This window comes from Impatiens glandulifera, chromosome 2 (assembly GCF_907164915.1).
Source record: "Impatiens glandulifera chromosome 2, dImpGla2.1, whole genome shotgun sequence".
Taxonomy (NCBI): domain Eukaryota; kingdom Viridiplantae; phylum Streptophyta; class Magnoliopsida; order Ericales; family Balsaminaceae; genus Impatiens; species Impatiens glandulifera.
The window spans coordinates 40,924,945-40,937,637 of record NC_061863.1 but is presented as its reverse complement, the minus strand read 5'-3'; the positions used below and the strand labels follow the sequence as shown (position 1 = coordinate 40,937,637).

The window sequence follows — 12,693 nt, the reverse complement described above, 5'->3', positions numbered from 1 at the left end:
AATTAATCAATAACATTAAATTAGACGAGCTTATATTAAAATGGGTATGTATCTACCTAAGTTGGATGAGTATCCAAAAATTAAGTATGGATCACAAACCTAGTATCGTAAATTTCAATATTCTTTGTTTGAAAAGATTGTTATTTAAATCGAATATTCTCATTACTTTTTAAATCTAGTATATTTATTTTATTTTAGTAGGGGTATTCGTGAATCGATTCGATTAATATGTTTAATATGCACATTTGTTACCCACAATATACTTATAATCTTTATAGCCCAGGATAAAAAAAACATGGATTTTCTCTTGACTCTGATGGCTATTTAGCATCAGAGGGTGCCTTGTTTCTTTTTCATCACTCAAATTTGAGTTGGCATTGTGTTCGGTTAGGTCTGGTATTCTGTTTAGCCGGATCGGTTTTTCGTCCTTAATTTTTATAATATGTATAATACTCTCAATAATTTGTGGGTTGTTTGATGTTCATATCTTCCGATTGTGTTGATTATCCTTTCTCTAGTCCGTCTCATTCTTACCAACAATTAAGACAAAATAATCAGATCTGGAGATATTTTTCATTTTTTCAATAAAAAGTTTATCCATTTGATCTTTCATATGGAGGATCTCTTACAGGTATAAGGTATCGATCCTCCCATTATTTGTATCGATTTATCACTATTTCGATCATATATGTAGATGGTTTATTTTCACTTTACATAAAAAAAAAATTGGCGTTGTTTACCAAACATCGGTTAAAGATAATTTTAATTGTAGTTCTGAATACTTGGTGAATACTTGGTAGTGATTCTTTCGACGTTGTTATATTGGTTTGTTCGACTTGCTCTATTTCAACCCTCATCATTCACGAACTCTCCTCAAAGAAATTTTTAAGAAATTGAATGATCGTTGAATCTTTTCTATTAGGAGTTTCAATTTTGTAAAATGTTTATACAATTTAATATTTAATTATTTAAATGGTTAGATATTATATTATATTATTTAATAATTAATTTCTTATTGGTAACTCTGAAATTAATTAAGTTCTTATCACATATTAAAGCTAGGATTATCTTTTTAAGTGTTTTAGTAATGAAATATGCTGCAAATTGTTATGGAACTTTACTATCCTACATTCTTGTTATCTTCTGATAATGAAACATGTTTTAGTGACCAAAGACTGTTAGTGCTAATTTTCTTCATATAATAAATTTTTGTTTAAAAAAAATTAAGACTTAATACCATTCATTTAACTAATTTTGTATGATTTCTTTAAATCTATGATTCTAGAATGTTGTTTATGAAACTTTTGCTATTGATTCTATCATTAAGATGAGGATCCAAAGAAAAATATAGTTATTTATCTTCAAACCTACCTAGATTTTTTAATACACTCATACTTATTTGTGTTACTTGTAAAAAAAAGTTCTAACTTCTTCAAACTTTTAAACTTGAAATCAAATATATTTGAACAAGAAATCAGAGATTTAACAACAAAAAATCTCAAAAGAAAACATAACACAATTTATAAGCCAAGTTTTTCAGCTAACCAATAAAGGGAAGCTTAATCCTCTTTAGTTCAAAGGATTTATATAGAGGCCATAAAACATACATATATATATATAACCATAAATGTTCAAAGACCATTAAGCAACAACTTCTGCTGGCTTTGTTTCGATTCCAACTGATGGTGGTGCTGCTGCTGCTGCTTCCTTTGCTTCAACTTCTGCTGGCTTTGTCTTTTCGATTTCCACTGATGTTGTTTCTGCTTCAACTTCGATTTCTTCTTCAACCTTTGTTCCGGTTTTCACTGCTGTTTCTGCTTCAACTTCAACTTCTTCAGCCTTAGTAGCCTTAGTTTCAGTTTTCTCTGCTGTTTTTGCTTCAACTTCTTCAGCTTTTGTATCAGTTTTCACTGCTTCAACTTCTTCCTCCCAGAAAGAGCTTTTCTTCCCAGTCTTAGCAACTGTCTGCAGAACAACCTCAGGCTCTACATTTCCTATAACAGTCACCTTCTGTTCCTTCATGTCAATATCGAAAGACTCAACTCCTGATAATTCAATTAAACAAATGAAACATTCTCAATAAACATCTGAAAATTCCATAACATTTACAAAGTAAAACAAGATTACAAGCAGAACCTTCCATTTTCGATAGAACCCTTTTCACAGCTCCAGAACAACCTTCACACGACATGCGAACACTGAGGACAACTGTCTGAATAAAAAACAACAAGATTCTAAACCCGTTAGTGATGTAACTCAATCTAAAAGGTTTAAGTGATTTATGCATCAAAATTGTCACCATGTCTAGAGAATTAGTACTAATTAGAAAGAACCCATTATTATGATATTCTATCATAACAATCCTCAGTCATAATCGAAACAGAGATTTGACTGAAATACATTTAAGACATTTGATTAATACCCATTTCAGCTTATTGAAGAAGACTAATTCGAGTATAAGCAAACATAAACAGAGGTGGATATCCCCTCTTCTAGCCTAGTGGCAACAAGAGGTGGATATCTCTGAGATTCGAGGCCGTCAGGCGTCAAGTTCTGCGCCTGCGCCTGGTTAAATGTTTAAGTATGTTTGCGGGCTATATACTTAACCCGCGGAATTAGTCGCACTCTATAGGAGCAGCGGAACCAGCTTCTCAAAAAAAAACATAAACAGAAACTAAAACAAATTTCAAGGGATTAAACTGGGGAAAGAGACAATCAAACGTTTCAAAAGTTGATCATCAAGAACATGATGAGTAGAATAATAACAGGGGTGAGGAAGAGTTGAAGAAGACGATGAATACCTGAGACATGATGATGGAACTTGATGAGTTGATTTGTGGAACTTGTGCAAGATGAATGTGGAAGGGATTCGTTTATATAGAAGAAAAGTAAAAGAACCCTTTAAGATGAAGAAAAGAAGAGAAAAAGCCTTGAAGAAGATGCTTAAATTACGGACTCATTTATTATGATCTTATTTTCTGTTATTCTTCTTTATTTTATCTTTTTTAGGAGTGCAATAATTGCTTTATTTTAAAGCAATCTCAGAAAATACTTTTTGGGCGAGTTTGAGTTAATTTATACGAGCAAATAAGTTGAATTTTAATAATATATTTTTAAGTATTTTTAGTTAATAAGTTGGTAAAAAAAAATCAAACATTTAACAATAAAATAATATGAAAAAAGAAAATAAGAAATTTAAGTTAAAGTGATTAAGCTTATTAAATGTGATCAAAATATGTAATATCAAACTTAATAATAATATTTAAATTTAAAAATTTTGATGAAATTATAAATAATTATGTTTAATACTTTAACATCTAAATTATAATATTATATTATATATTTAAATATATATATATATATATATATATAATAGAAACAATTATTTAAAATTTGAAAATAACTTAAATTTAAAACATTTTCTAGAGTAATCATTTCATTTAATTATTTAATTAAAATATAAAAAATATTTATTTTCTAGTATATAGTAATATTTTTTTAAATAAAATTTTAAAATAATTATTGTTTTTTATATATTTATCTAAGTTATTTAAACAAACATAATCCGAACAATCTCTTATTGTTTGATTTCTTATGAATTTTTAGATTTCCTTCAACTAAATTTGTATTTTTCTATAATAATAATAAAAAATAATAATAATTATTATAAAGTTGAAAACTTATTATTATTCAGCTTCTTGTCCAAACAAGCCAGGACCTTCACAGCCTAATAACTTCATTTCTCCATTAGTAATTTAGTACACATAGAAAAAAATTAAGTACATATCTCTATATATATAATATATATTACCTTAGTTAATAAGTTATTTTTATTTTATTTTATTTGTTTTAATAATGTGTTAATGTGTTTTATTTTTAGAAGTTTCTTATTATTTTGATTATCGTCCGAAATATTTAAGAGAGAATCTTCTGACAACACTTAATTGGTTTGTTCGACTTATTCTATTTTCTCGCTCAATCTAATGGAACTCAAACGAGTTCCTCTTTTGAGTCCCTTAAAAAAAATATAAATTGTTGAATCATTTATGTTGTAATTTTAATTTTATAAATTTGATATATTATTTAACATCTAAATTATCATATAATCTTTATATTAGTATATTATATTAGTATAGATATTATATTATTTATAAATTAATTTTGTATACGTAACCTCTCTTTACCAAATAAAAATATTTGAAAATATTTTAAAGTTAAAGTTTGGATGAGAAATGATTATTAAAATATTTTTAAAACACCTCATTATTTATGTTTTGTTTTTCAATCAAATATAAACATAAAAATTAAAATTCAAAGCAAAAAAAATCTTATTCAAGTGAATAAAATTTTAAAGTTGATTTTTATTACAACCATCTTAAATCAATATAAAGAGTCATCTTAACTTATTTCAGATAATAAATTATAGTTTAATATATATAAATATATATTTAGAGAAATGATATATACAACTTATACAACCCCTTCATACAGTATCTATTTGATTTAGTAAGATAAAAAAAATATATCTTGAAAAAAAAAATAAGATATAAAAGTGCTATATAAGAGTGTTGTATATATATCATTTCTCATATATTTAAATATTCCATATAAAAAAAATAAAAAATATTATAATTTTGAAACAAAAAAGGAATACAATTTAATTTTGGGTGTTTTTGTGAAGTATCATGATGCCTATTATTATTCGAGATTGGGGATGCATCAAATGAATGTGGAAAGTTCCGAATTCCTATTATTATATTGCAAATTATTTTTTACTATTTAAACAAACAAAAAAGTGCAAGTAATAAGCTGTAAGCTTACATAAATACTCACGTAAAGGAAAAAAAGAGGCTGGTTTACCTCCATTTAATTTACATGTTCTTTTTATTGTTTGGTATGAGTTCAATTTATCTCCACTAAATTTTAAGAACATTTCAAATTCCCCACTTAAATAAATATATTTATTTATTTATTTTTGCTAATTAACCCGTTAAAATTAAAATTTTATAACTAACATACCATTTTTTTTCACTTCGCAAACAGAAACCACCGATTTACAAATATTATTAACCAAAGAATTTAATAAGCGGCTACAAATCTTTCTATGCATAGCTTTTTTCGCCTCTTTCTTATCGTCAATTAGTTTCAAATCAAGTTATTTCACATCAACTCCATCTAGTCATGTTCCTTGGAAGTTGAAATATTAAAATTTTCACAAAAACTAGAGAACACAAAGGTGACAATTGGCTCCAACTTATTTGGCATAATGGGATTAGTTGGAACTTTGGTGGTTTAAAAAATAATTAGGTCAAATAGATAACTATATGAATTATTTGAGATATTTTTACAAGTTAATGTGGAAAAGTGAGTCAACAACCAAATTAGTGAACACAAAAATGAGATTTGAGTAATGGTTTTCAAGTAAGAGAGCATGTGCAACAACTTTAAAAAAGAAGATTTCTTTTGTTGTAACAAAGACAAATTAAGGGTTTTTATGAGATTAGGTGGTGGCGTTGGAATTAGTTGGTCTAACAAATTTATAGTACAAAGATAGTGTAGTACACATCAAGTACCACTACAACTCAAATATTTATACATTATGTTTAATCATAGTTTATATTAGTACAAAAATAATGAGAATTGAAATTACCTTAAATGCTTAGATTATATTTTTACCCCAATTTCTCATTTTTGTTTGTTTGAGATTTCAATTTAAGAACATACATTTTTATTTAATATAAAATGTGGTCAATTTTTGTTTGAAATTAATTGAAATGTAGTATGAAACATGTTAACCAATTATAAGAAGACCCAATAAATTATTTATTTTAGTTAATACTAAACTCTTGGAAGAGTTGTGATGCAATTTAATTTTTTGGTAAATCAAAAAATTTCTTGTGTGCATAATTTTTGCAAACATTTGTTAAGTTAATTTGATAATTCATTCATATTTTTATATGTGCTTTTTTTTAATGGATTTTATTTTTCACAATAAAATAATATTACAGAATTGTTACACTATTCACATGTTTTTATTTGGAATGTTTATATGAAAATATGGTCTCAATGTTTCATTCTTGGTTAGAACATCTTAAATTAGAGTGCGACTTCTTAATTATTAAAATTTAGAAGAAAAAAAATATAATTTTGACTAAAAATATTCAAATAACAAATTGAAGTATAGATTCGTTCAAATATCTAGTTACTTTTTGTTTAAAATTAAAGTTTACTAATTTGTGTAATGCAATTCATCCATGAGCGAGTTTTATGCAACCAACTAATTTTTAAAAAAAATATATATAGATATAGAATTGATAAAATAAAAGTAAATACTTAAAATATTGAAATCATTCACAATCACGAATATCACTGCTGATATGAACAACTTACAACATGTAATACTCACAAAGATATTGAATTCATAAAAATTAGTATTCTCAAACGTTTAAAAACCTTATTATCTATAAGCAAATATTCATATATATATATATATATATATATATATATATATATATATATATATATATATATATATATATATATATATATATATATAAAGGAACAGGCCAATAAAAAGTAATATCATTTGGAATTCTCAATTCTCATTTTTTTCGTGTGCTCTCTCACATGGGAGGGGAAATAACGTAATAAAAAAAATTATTACGTTATTGCCCCTAACCTGTGAGAGGCACAGGGGAACACGACAAAATGGGAGCAGAGGATCCTGCCCCGTTAAATGCTAGTCCATTTTTCCCAACTAAGGTTAGTGCACTTAAGAAGATAAATAATCACCCCAAACAAATAAATGTGATTAGAACCTTGGAAGCCACTCAACAAATATGGCAAAAATTGAGCTCTCCAAGCATTTTATTTTGGCCTTGATTTGATCTATAAAAATATAGTATTTTTTTCAAGTTAAACTAGAAATCATTGATTGAATTGGGCATATTCTAGTAGTGCAAGTAAGAAGATTTCACAATAGAGGGCACCTTTAGCCAACAAATGAACAATAAAGCAACCTACCTTTTAAATAATTATGATTTTGGAAAGCAAAATAGCTTGTGTTGTAAGGAAACTTTAGAACTAATAAAAGGTTAATGTACATTGAACTTATTTATTAGGAGACTAGTTTTTGTTTTCTATATTTCCCACATGGTTACAAATTATAGATTAGATTCTTATTGTTTTATTATTATATAATGGGCATGTATTTTTATATTAAAAACAACAACTCCTAATTTATTTTTATTTTTATCAAACATTGTACAACAAAGTGAGTGGATATACAACACCTTGGGTCAAGTGAGTTTTTTCTTTTGCTAAATAGGCTTTGCAATTAAGTGAGTTGAGTCCAAGTAGGAAGAAATCATACAAGGAAATGCACTATCCTTCACTGAAATTGACAATTGATCCCCTTTTATGTCTATCATTCAAAAGCCTCAAATAATCCAAATATGGAAAAGTTAGGCCTTCCCTTTGTAAATTAAATGTATTGATTACTACAATTTTGTATCATATTTCAGGTGTTATCAATTAATTTTATTTTTGACTAAAATTTAAATAGAAAAAAAACTAGCTTCATTTTCTAAGTGAAAAATCACTTAATTTAGAAGTTAACCTATGAAAGATCAATTTACTCAATTTTAATTTTAATGAAATTACTCAATTTTTATAAGTTGAAAGGAGATTATTTTATAATTTTTCTATTGAAGGAATTCCATCCCCGACTACCATCGGAACTTAAACCAAACTTTAGTCGAGGAAGGTACTTTTGTAGGTTTTTGAGTTGCTGGTAGTGATGAGTTTAAGTGGAAAATCTCAAATCTTTGTTTTTTTTTAATTAAAGGGCCTGATTTTACTCAAAGGAAGGTAATTGGAGTATTGATAAATTATGATTTTCTCTATTGGAATGTATTTCACTTATATTCTTGATTTTATTTTATTTTTTTTCAAAAGCTTTGTATTCCAGAAGTCAGAATTATATTGGAAAGGATTTTTTGTAAATCAATTTATTTTCTAAAGAAAAATAACATTAACTTTCACCTTATTCATGATTCTATTTTATGTTAGAGACATTTTCAATAAAAATTGAATTTTATACCTTCTTAATAAAAATAGAATCCGTGGTACTTTTAAATACAACTTTTTTCACTTAAAACTCAAAAACAAAACAAAAAATCACTTTACTATTAAAATTAGTTGGAACTTCAATGGCAATCTACCGATTGAACTTAATATCAATTGATTATGGAATATATAGGAATTGTATATAAACAAAAGTAAAATCAAATAACTAAATCCAATTATTTTTATTTGAAGAAGCTAGCGTGTATGATAGTTTTAGGTCATTTCACTTGTATGCATAGCACAAAAAAAATTATTTCATTAAACAATCATGGGCTTTATAAATAGTTTCGTATTACGAGAAATTTTAATATCGGTTTGCGTATTGAAATTTTTTAATATAACGTTATTTTAAAAAATTCATACAAAAATATATTTGACATTTTTTTTAAGATTAATTATAATAATAATTAATTTTTTTATGATAAATTTTAAATAATCTTTTTAGATTAAATTATAATTAAAAATAATTAATTTGATGAAAAAGTCGTCAATTGATTTTTAACCATATATATATATATATAACCAAAGATTTTTTAAGTTTGGTGTTTGGTGATACTCGGGAAAGAGCTTTCACATTATATTATATGTACCCGTTAAAGAACTGTCTCTACTTTATAAAATTTTGACTTTTAAAAAATTGTTTTTATTATGTTTTATTTAACCAATTATGTTTCAAGTCCTAGACATGCACATATTTTTCTTGCATTTAAAATTGTAGAATAATATTTAAATGATGGTACCTACGATTGATGTCGACGATTGTTGAGGAAAATACCTGAAAAGTATCAGTTTAAGGTATTAGGATTTAAAAATGAATCACAAACAGACCCTTATCAAATATACTTTTGTAAAAATATTCTAAAAATAATTTGAAATTGTTTTCTATTTTTTCATATTTTTATAAAATGGTTTGGGACTTCAAAAAAAAATTAAAAATTAAATTTTAAATCCCAACCAAACAGACCCTAAGACCGGTCCTCTCGATCAAGGGTGTCGATCCCTCGATCTCGGGCTAAAACCCTCGATCCTGGGTCGAGATCTCTTGGTCGGGTGTGGGGAGCCCTTAATTGAGGCGCGGGACTCTCGATCCTAGTCTAGGAGCTCTTGGTCGAAATGTGGGGACTCTCGGTCATAGACTAGGAGCTCTTGGTCAAGGTGCCGGAAGCTCTCGATCCTAGGCTAGGATTTCTTGGTCGGGGTGCGAGAAGCACTCGGTCGAGGCTAGAAATCTTCGGTCGAAAATCAAGCATGGGCTAAGTTTTCTTGGTCGGGTGCTAGGTTCCTCGGTCGAGTGTAGGGAGGTTTTAATTTTCTCAGTCGGAAATCGAACCCAGATTGAGCCCTTGGTCGGATGTCAAGAACATCAAACTTATAGTTTGATGATTTTGATTAGGCCCTAAGCCTTTGATCTAAAGGCATGTGGAGCTTCGTCTAGTCCCAATAATCACTTATAACATTATCATGATGTATCATTTGATCGGGATGATATTCCTTTCAAATCAAACATTTTTTAGATAAAAAACATGTTTTTAATTTTTAAGGTCTGATGAATCATGAGGAGCTTGTCAGCAGCTTCCTTATACCTCATTGAATCGAATGAAACCAAAACATAAACATTGACTTTTTGTTTTAACCAATTCAATAATTGAAATTTTATTTTTTATAAAAAAAAATCATTTTTGATCAAACATTATCGGGATTATTTGGAATTGGTTTGGGTATGCTCCAAACATCCTCAAAAACGTATTAGTAATGTTTTTAGGTTGTTGTTTTTAGTTATAACTCAATAACTGAAACCCGATTTTAAAAATTTTAAAAATCAAATTTGGGTGCTTTTGATTTAGATCGATTGATTCAGATTAGTTTTGATAAAAAGCTTGTAAATAATCAATAAATTGAATAATCAGGCAACATATAAAATTGGTCGAACTTAAATGTAAAATTTCAATTTGAACATGTAAATTGATTTACAGTGTGATTTGAAGCTTATTGTGAGTTGGAGAACACTCCTGAATTCTTTTATAATCTTTATGAATGCATATATCCGAACTTTTACAACTTTTGTAGAGTTTCAAAATTTTCAAGAAAAGCTTGAAAATTTATTGGCAAATTTTGTATGGGATTGTGATATTTGCCTTTGGTTTGCTCAGAGGAAGTTGTTTATAGATTCACAAGGTCGGTTGATCGACAAAGTGGATTAAATTTTAGTCAAAACATCATTAATGATTTTTGTTTGTTCTTCATCTAGTTGATCGATATAGACTATGATGAAGCCTATGATCGTAGGTGAAATGATCACCATGTGTTATGGTGATTATTTCAGCTTTTGAATAAGCCGTTTTGGTTGTGTATCGACCGTGTTCCACTTTTGAAAAACTAAAAGTTTTGGCCGGTGATTATAGTTGTTCTTCGCGAGGTAGAAGACAAACCAGAGGGAAAACAACGTCGTTTTGGGCTGAAATGTGAACGTTTGGGCGTTCCGCTGTGTTTGGGATAATGGCGTTGATGCGCGCGTTAGTTGTTCTGCTGCTTCGCGAACGCGCGTATCTTCCGTTGCAGCGGGCAATGCGGCTAATTGTTGGGCGTTGGATGATATTCCAACGTTGATCAAATGGTTGTTTGGTCTGTTGCACTGATTTCTTTTGATTTCGGCTGCAGTAGATTGCGACCATTTTTTAACCTTGAAATTTGTTTGAAATTGATTTTTTTTTAATTCATTTGGCTCAATTTTCAACCTACAAAATATATAAAATATTTTTAATATATATATATATTATTTATTTTGCCTATTTATTTTATTTCTTACATATTTTGATGGTTTCTATAAATAATTATTGGGATAAAAATGATAGAACATTTATCTTAAATTATTTATTTTAATTTTTTTTAATCTTTTAAAATTAACTTGAGATCAAATGAATAAAAATTTATCTCAAATTATATTTAATCATTTTTAATCTTAATTTTAATTATCTTAAATTTATTTATTCAAAAATAATTAGTTTAAAATTTATAAATTAAATAGATAAAATTTGAGTGTTTACCCACTACTACTATTAACCTTTTCTTTATATTATAATCTATTGTTATTGTCTTAATTTTTAATGAGTAAATTAATTATATATTATTAAAAATAATAATACGTTGGTTAATCACAATTATAGAGTTATTACTTTCATGGCGTCGGGAAACCCGATACAAATTCAAATTTTGTGGCCCTAACATTAAAATAAATATAATAGTTGTACATTTTATCAAAAATATATTAAATATAAAAATTAATATAACTAAATCATTGATTTAAAAAAAGAATACATATCATAATAAGTATTAATATACTTTTAGTGATTTTAAAGTTATCTTATAATATTGTCATATATTATGTATAATATTTTTATAATAAAAAAAAAGTTTGATAAATATTTTTAAATGAGAAAAGATTATAAAGATAAATATAAAAATAAAAACAAATAAAAAATGAATTTAAGAGCATTAAAGTGTAACTTTAAAAATGATTTTCATGTTAGTGTTGGATTTATGATAAAAAAAAATTAAAATATTAGAGATAGAAAGACAATTACAATCTAAACAATATAATTATGATTAGTGATATAAGAGAGTTGCAATGAATAAAAAAAATAAACCTAATATTAAGGATAAAAAAATAATAAAATCATTTACAATATATTAGATATAATAAATATAATATGGAAAGAGAAAAAAATAATATATTATTATCATATATAATACAGAGAAGAAAAAATTTAATAATTATTATATTAAGAAAAAAAATTACATATATTATTATATATAATATAAAGAGAAAAAATTAACGGTACTGTATCAAATTAAGTATAAAAAGAAGATGATATTACACTATCTATATATATATAATGATGCTTAATTTTTAAAGTGTCCGGATTGCCGGGTCGAGAGCTGTGGTTAATTTGGATACTTGGGTCGGATTGTGGGTTGACCCGTTTTTAAATTTAAAACGGTTAAAAATAAAATTAAAAATGCTAGAGGTATGTTTCGAACTTGCAACCTATCAAAACAAGTACAACTCTTTAACCAACTAGGCTACAAAGATTTTATATTTTAAATTCAACACCAAATTTGATAAACGCGGGACGTTTTAATATTAATATAAGTTCAACTTTTTAACTAACTAATCTATATATATATAATGATGCTTAATTTTTAAAGTGTCCGGATTGCCGGGTCGAGAGCTGTGGTTAATTTGGATACTTGGGTCGGATTGTGGGTTGACCCGTTTTTAAATTTAAAACGGTTAAAAATAAAATTAAAAATGCTAGAGGTATGTTTCGAACTTGCAACCTATTAAAACAAGTACAACTCTTTAACCAACTAGGCTACAAAGATTTTATATTTTAAATTCAACACCAAATTTGATAAACGCGGGACGTTTTAATATTAATATAAGTTCAACTTTTTAACTAACTAATCTATATATATATATAATGATGCTTAATTTTTAAAGTGTCCGGATTGCCGGGTCGAGAGCTGTGGTTAATTTGGATACTTGGGTCGGATTGTGGGTTGACC

General features: G+C 26.8%; 1 protein-coding gene across 1 annotated transcript; it reads right to left on the bottom strand.

The window, feature by feature from the left end:
• Positions 1 to 1,498: 1,498 nt before the first annotated feature.
• Positions 1,499 to 2,923, bottom strand: LOC124926885 (copper transport protein CCH-like). The gene is made up of 3 exons (XM_047467201.1): positions 2,802 to 2,923; positions 2,137 to 2,212; positions 1,499 to 2,045 (listed from the first exon to the last, which is right to left on the bottom strand). The coding sequence occupies exons 1-3, from the start codon at positions 2,808 to 2,810 to the stop codon at positions 1,642 to 1,644; spliced, it is 489 nt and encodes a 162-aa protein (XP_047323157.1). The 5' UTR covers positions 2,811 to 2,923; the 3' UTR covers positions 1,499 to 1,641.
• Between the last annotated feature and the right edge of the window lie 9,770 nt (positions 2,924 to 12,693).